General features: G+C 46.9%; 1 protein-coding gene across 6 annotated transcripts in view; it reads right to left on the minus strand.

Moving 5' to 3' along the window:
- The window catches only part of PAN2 (poly(A) specific ribonuclease subunit PAN2), a 15,803-nt gene that overhangs the window by 3,581 nt on the left and 5,476 nt on the right, over nucleotides 1–6,746 (minus strand). For 2 of the 6 annotated variants that reach the window (XR_005201496.1, XM_017536325.2), the window contains exons 6-20: nucleotides 6,349–6,616; nucleotides 5,611–5,953; nucleotides 5,309–5,405; nucleotides 4,308–4,427; nucleotides 3,579–3,698; nucleotides 3,155–3,283; nucleotides 2,861–3,060; nucleotides 2,618–2,751; nucleotides 2,376–2,482; nucleotides 2,066–2,164; nucleotides 1,877–1,950; nucleotides 1,622–1,769; nucleotides 1,172–1,315; nucleotides 982–1,041; nucleotides 643–733 (exon numbers count right to left, since the gene is read on the minus strand). Coding sequence is in view for 5 of the 6 variants with exons in the window: in XM_017536325.2 (XP_017391814.1) it covers nucleotides 643–733; nucleotides 982–1,041; nucleotides 1,172–1,315; nucleotides 1,622–1,769; nucleotides 1,877–1,950; nucleotides 2,066–2,164; nucleotides 2,376–2,482; nucleotides 2,618–2,751; nucleotides 2,861–3,060; nucleotides 3,155–3,283; nucleotides 3,579–3,698; nucleotides 4,308–4,427; nucleotides 5,309–5,405; nucleotides 5,611–5,953; nucleotides 6,349–6,616 (2,134 nt within the window). In the remaining variant the exon portion in view is untranslated. Of the gene's footprint in view, nucleotides 1–642; nucleotides 734–981; nucleotides 1,042–1,171; nucleotides 1,316–1,621; nucleotides 1,770–1,876; nucleotides 1,951–2,065; nucleotides 2,165–2,375; nucleotides 2,483–2,605; nucleotides 2,755–2,860; nucleotides 3,061–3,154; nucleotides 3,284–3,578; nucleotides 3,699–4,307; nucleotides 4,428–5,308; nucleotides 5,406–5,610; nucleotides 5,954–6,348; nucleotides 6,617–6,746 lie in introns of all 6 variants that reach the window. The other 4 variants (XM_017536322.2, XM_037741191.1, XM_017536323.2 and 1 more) reach the window with 3 other exon arrangements.

A 6,746-nucleotide genomic window follows, 5' to 3' on the forward strand; every position in this document is an offset into this window, starting at 1 on the left:
AAAAAAAAAGAAATATGCTAGAAAAAAAAACAACAGAAAAGACCACAGAGGGCCAGGTATGGTGGATCCTGCCTGTATTCCCAGCACTTTGGGAGGCCAAGGCAGGCAGATCATGAGGTCAGGAGATCAAGACCATCCTGGCTAACACGGTAAAACTCTGTCTCTACTAAAAATACAAAAAATTAGCCAGTCATGGTGGCACATGCCTGTAGTCCCAGCGATTCAGGAGGCTGAGGCGGGAGACTCACTTGAACCTGGGAGGTGGAGGTTGCAGTGATCTTGGCTCACTCAGCTGATATCACTGCAACTAGCCTGTTGCCCAGGCTGATCTCAAACTCTTGAGCTCAAGTGATCCACCCACCTCAGCCTCCCAAAGTGCTGGGATAAAAGGCATGAGTAACTGTGCCTGGCCTACACTAGGCTAATTAAAAAATTTTTTTGAAGAGATGAGGTCTTGTTATGTTGCTCAGGCTGGATTTCCCACTTCTAAATTTAAGGTCTAAAAAGCAGGAATTTCTTTAGCATCTCCAGAAATATTAACACTGGTTACCAATCCCAAGTACTTGCAAGCAATGCCGCAGATCTCATCCTGAAGCCCAATCTAAACTGCCCACACACTTGGGTCTACTATGTACCACTTACTGTTCAGGTTGTATCTGGAATTGAGATTCCGTTTGACATAATAAAGGATTGCAGGTACTTTCCAATTCATGTCAAACTGCACAGCTTCATGCTATAGAAGAGAAAAAGCACTTATGGCCAGTGTATATCACCCTTTTTCTTTTTCCCTTTTCAGAGAGAGGCCAGGACTCAGGTGCTAGTTTTTTTTCCAGGTGCTATTTTTAACTGCTACTGTTTTGTATTCCTGAGGATTCCTTCCTTCCTCCCTGTTGAATCTGCCTGGCATTGTATAGGGCCCTAAAGACAAGGATGCTAGGAAAAGGGGAAATTAAAGAAGAAACAGAACATGTTGCAACTAACCTTGTCAATAGGTTCAATAAGAAAGTCATTGAACAGATACCACTGCTGGTGAGTAACGCCCTATGGAAATACAAAGACAGACTGTGATGATACAAAGTGATGGCTGTACCACTGTCTCAGACTCAAGGACAGACCTGGGACTCACTATGGCTATCCCAGGAGTGTTCCTGCCCTCTACAACCTCACTCACCTCCTTGCGCTGGTGGTAGGTCTCTCCAACTTTGATGTGAGCCACCAGGCTGCCCCCTGTGCGTGAGTCCAGGATGTGTACCACAGTAGCCATCAGGTCATAAACATAGACACCATGCTCCTCCTCTGCCCTGGCTGGGCCCCACTGTGAGGGGGGTACCCAGGCTGCTAAGCTAGGTTCAAGGATGGGGAAGGGAGGGGAACGGGGACAGAGGACAGGGAGTTGGGGGTATAGGGGATGGGGGACCAGGGTGGGTTATATCTCCATCCTAGCCCATCTATGACCCCAACACTGAACTGAGTGACTATGGAAAATCCCCTAACCAGTAAATACTAGGCCTTATTCTCTTCCTTTTCCCTTTGCTAAGTTTTACCTTCCCCCTGCCCTCCTTTACCTTCTGCCCCACCTTCTCTCCCTTATTCCCTTTCCTCTTCCCAATTTTTCAACAACCTGCATCTCATCCCCATCAGTCCAATTGCAAACATCCAGCCCTTTGTTCTTGGTCATCTTCATGCGAATGGAGAAAGGAAGCCAGACGTTCTTCAACTCCTCAATGGAGGGACACACCAGCACACCCTCTGGACTCCCTAGTTCCTTCCTATCAGGTTAGAAGAATTGGAAATTTGTTCTGAAAGAGATCTAGCCAGTGACAAGAGGAGCCACTGGGCAGTTCCATCCTTTGACAACTCCCAAGACAGCACCTACCAATCAGCCAAAGCAAATTCCTTGTTCTTGGAGATTTCCCCACTGTGTTTCTTTACTGCCATCTTGAAGGCAACCTGAACATAGAAGAAAAACATCCAATTCTTCAGGAACATAATCATATGTGAAGATCAGAAGGGGGATAAAATGAAAAAGTATTCCTGAAGCCCTGTTTCTAGTCTGAGTCCTTACCTCAGCCTGCATTCTCCAGAAATCAGCCTCTTTTGAGCTGTTCACCTCACAATTGATGACAAGAATATCTGGCAGATGGCGGATGTTGCGGGTCTGAATCTGAGAGGAAGAAACAAACAAAAGAATGGCAGGAATGTACAGGAAAAGGAGTCTGGACAGGAACTTGGGTCTGCATCCTCAAACTGGGATTCCTCACTCCCCCAGAGATCCCTGGCTGGCAGTGCTGACACAGCCAGCCCCACATGGGATGGAGGCTGAATCCCCAACATGGCAGGAACAGGACTCTAGTCCAGTCCAACAGTCCACTCACCGTGGGCTGGTACTTTTCACAGTTGTCACACCAGGCCTGTGTATTCTGGTCCAAGCAGATGCTTCGCTTCAGCACCTGAGCAAAGTCATAGTTCTTCCCAGTTTTATCTGAGGGAAAATTGAATGCTTTACTCCTGGTTCTCCTTTCTACCCACAGTTAGCCCCCAACACTCTCTCCCTGATGTTACAGGACATTTGTGGGAGCCCTCCCAACTGAGCTGCAGGGTATACCACCGTTACTACCATCAGGGTAGGAGAGCGTGAAAAGCAGGGTGGATGAGGCTCGCACGGTCTCACTGCCACAGCGGCAGAGGCTGCAGTTCTCCATCTCACAGCTGAAGAGCTGCCCGATAACAGAGTCCCCCGATGAGCAAAAGCTGCTAAGAGTGGAGAGGGTGATATTTGCACATTGAAGAAGTTAGGAGACCCTTTAAATCAGAGGGGCCTGTCATGATGGGATTAACTATTTCTATCCTGATTTCATACCTGCCGCCAGCACCTCGATAAGCCTGTGGTACTTCCAGTTCCTGCATATCTTGATGCAGTTGAGTGAGAATGAAGCGATTCCACCTCTGAATGAGCCTGGCCAGATTACCCTTGCCTGAAGCCTCATCTGAGTCAGCCAGGATCAGACCAAGGGCTGAGGCCTCAGGAATAGTACGGAATGCCCGAAGAAAATTATTGCCCTGGAAATGTGTTGGTGGATAGGGGTTATTTTCTCTTTTGTGTCCACTTTCCTTCCCCTTCCATTTTAAGTGTCTCAGGTCTCCAGGTACTGACCTGGCAAGGGTCACCACGAGAGAGGTCCAACATGTGAAAGAGGAAGCCCAGCTCACATGCCAGGCAGAACTCCTTCTGGCAAAGGTGGTTCTGAATTAGACAGCGTACAGGCTCCAGGAAATAGAGCACCTGGAAGGAAGAGCAGAAGAACTGATGCAGGAAACTGGCATGGGGACGAGGAGAAATATGGAGGTTAAGTGAGCTGGTGGAAAATACACAGCAGGGGTCCACTGAAGCAGTGAGTCCACCAAATCAGTGGAGCTCAGAGGAGACCTGAAAGGTGTAGAGGCAAGAAAGAATTGTAGAGGAGACCATGGTAAAGTGAGCATGGCTGAGGAGACCTGGAAAGAGCAGGGGTCGAGCGGCCATAGGGAAGAAGGAAAGCAGTAGGCACTTTCAAGTTGTAGGAATACCCAACCCTTACCTGGATCATGCAGTTACAGTAGGCATTGGGAATGTGGGGCTCTAATCCAGCAAACAAAGTCTTATTGTAGTGTTTGAAGTCAAAGTCCTCCAGCCCTAGCTTGGAATATTTGATGGTCACCTAAGGCAGAAATAGTCTGAGCAAGACAAGGATATCCTCAGAGTCCCAATCTTTCTTTTTTTTTTTTTTTTTTTTTTTTTTTTTTTTTTTTTTTTTTTTTTTTTTTTTTTTTTTTTTTTTTTTTTTTTTTTTTTTTTTTTTTTTTTTTTTTTTTTTTTTTTTTGAGACGGAGTTTCGCTCTTGTTACCCAGGCTGGAGTGCAATGGCGCGATCTCGGCTCACCGCAACCTCCGCCTCCTGGGTTCAGGCAATTCTCCTGCCTCAGCCTCCTGAGTAGCTGGGATTACAGGCACGCACCACCATGCCCAGCTAATTTTTTGTACTTTTAGTAGAGACGGGGTTTCACCATGTTGACCAGGATGGTCTCGATCTCTTGACCTCGTGATCCACCCGCCTCGGCCTCCCAAAGTACTGGGATTACAGGCTTGAGCCACTGCGCCCAGCAAAGTCCCAATCTTTCTAGTAGCCATAGCCTTTCCTAGAACCTCCCTCCTGGGTCCAGGGTGGTAGCTGAAGGCCTCCTGACTGAGTACTTCAATCCTTTCTCATATGACTTTCTTCCCAGGGTACCTTTCCCCACATCCCACAGGCCCTGATATCCCTCAGCACCTTGCGGTATTTCTTAGAAACCATGTGGAGATGTGGCTCCTCTTCTCGTCCTACTGGAGACTCAGTGACTTGGCTGAAGCTGTCAAATTCACTGTCTGACTCCTTGAGTCGGTAAGGTATCTAGGAATTTTAAGAAGAGGTAACCTTGTTGGGTGTCTTGTCATCTTTGGCTTCACGCTCATTTATCCCAATGCTGAAATAGCCACCAAGTCCTGAACCTTCTATATTCATAGCTTTCTCAGCATCCGCTGCTTCCTTTTTATTTCCACTGCCATCACTCTGCTTCATCACAGCTGGACAACTGTCATGGCGTCCATGCTGGTTTCCCTATATTCACTCTGTCCAGCACAACACTGCCAAATTAACCTTTGCAGAATGCTGCTTTTTGTGCCTTACTTCCTCTATTATACAATGGTGTTCAAAGCTTCACAATCTGGCCACTTTTAACTTTATTTTTATTTTTTTACCCTCCCTCGCCACTCTAACTTTAATCTCTTACTGCATCCCAATACCAACAGCTACTCTAGCCACACTGGTATACTCATATAGTCCCCCTCAGACATGTGTTTTGCATTTATGCCTTTTGAGACCTTTACTAACACTGTTCTCTCATCTTGAATATTCTCCTCTGTTACTATCTACTTAACTTGTATCCCACCTTTCCAGCTGAATACTCAGCTCTTTCATTACACTTTCCTTGGCCACTCTAGCCCAGAGTAACACTTTCCCTCCAAAAAGCTCTGGCACTAAACGCTTATAACATTCCTTCAGTATTTAACAACAGAACATAATTTCTGATATGGCTATGTCTTATCTTCACCAACCAAATATTCAATTTCCTAAGAGCAAGGACTCTAGCTTCTCTATCTTTGAATCCTCCCTAACACCTAGCATAGTTCCATCAATTTGATAGGTTCCAAAAAGCATTTACCTAGTACAGTAAAAAGACAGGATAAACTTCAGTGAGCTGGGGTAGGGACTGACCCCCACTCTGAACATACCTGATTGCGTAGCCTGGTGCGGGGATTGGGTGCATAGCCAATGAAGCCCACCTTTTTCATGGTGCGCAGAATCTCTGCATCCACGGGTGGTGCTCGCCTACAATCCAGTATAGTTCTAGGGCTTAAAGGGTTGCGGTGTACACCGTTCCACTCCCCAATCCCCAAGGGTCCAGAAAAAAAGAAAATACTTAAGGTAGACAAAAATCAGGGAAGTAGTAGAATAGTAACAAGGCTAGCAAAGAATTCTGATATCTTGGCCTTCTCCCTCCCTCCCACCTTTTGGCCCAGGCGTAGGGTACAACCTGGGAGCTGGAGCGGAGTTGGCAGCAGGCCAGTCGGAGAGAAGTGTGTCAGTGGTGAGCGGGACAGGGATGAGGGAAAGAGGCAGCAGGTCCTGGCTCCAGTCCAGAGGAGGCAGTGAGTCCACGAGACATGGCAAAGCAAACTCAGTCTCACGGGAGTAGGGGTTGAAGGAAGGCTCCGGGGAATCAGTCCAGAGGTGCACACAGCCCTCAGAATCCCCAAAGGCCAGAGCCTGCTTGCTGGCTGACACATCAAATGTCATTAGCAGAGGCCCCACAGGATTCACATGAAAGATATCTGCTGGGTTGGCCAGGCCTGTGGGTTCACAGAACTGGCACTGCCCTGCAAAGTAGGAAGAAACCCACTGAGCCCTAGAAAGTGAAAGAGAGCCATACTCTTATGCCCTTTCTAACCAGTCCCCTGATTTCGGGGCAAGATGGGCCCCAAATCCATGCCTAGAGACAGAATGCCACCTGATGCCTTCCCATAAACCACCAATGGTTTGCTACTCATCAAACAGTAATTCTACAGTTATTTTGCCTACTTTACCTTTTTCCAAGGTCCTCACATTCAAGAAAATAAAAGCTCTAATCTCTGGCCAAACCCAAGTGAAACTCTGGGACCCTGATGAAAGGTTACTTCTTTCCCCAACAAAAAGGTTTCAGGACGAGTACTTCAGGTTCTAGCTCTCCTTTGCTTATCGATCCCTCCTACCCAATCCCATATACCCTTCATACCTGACTGAGAGATGATAGCAAGACGAGAAGTATATGTAGGAATAAAGCGCAAGAAGGCAGGATCCACGTGTACTTGAAGTGGTGTGATGGCACGCATCATGCGCAAATCATACACCTTGAGGAAACGATCACAGGCCAGGCCAGTGAGGCGGCTGGAGAAGCCACAGGCAGCTAGCAGGTTGCCGTGCACATCAAAATCCGAGAGACTCCCTGAGAAGGCATCAAACTCATGTTCTACTTTAAAAGTACGAAGGTCTCTCAGGGAAACCTTAAAAAAAAAAAAAAATCAGTTATCTGCAAATTCTGTTATCAGAAAAAAATAACTGCCACCTACCTAACCCTGTGGGGTCCCTACCCTACCAAAGGAACTAAGACTTTTTTTTTTTTTTTTTTGAGAC

Source organism: Cebus imitator, unplaced genomic scaffold (genome assembly GCF_001604975.1).
Source record: "Cebus imitator isolate Cc_AM_T3 unplaced genomic scaffold, Cebus_imitator-1.0 Scaffold96, whole genome shotgun sequence".
NCBI lineage: Eukaryota > Metazoa > Chordata > Mammalia > Primates > Cebidae > Cebus > Cebus imitator.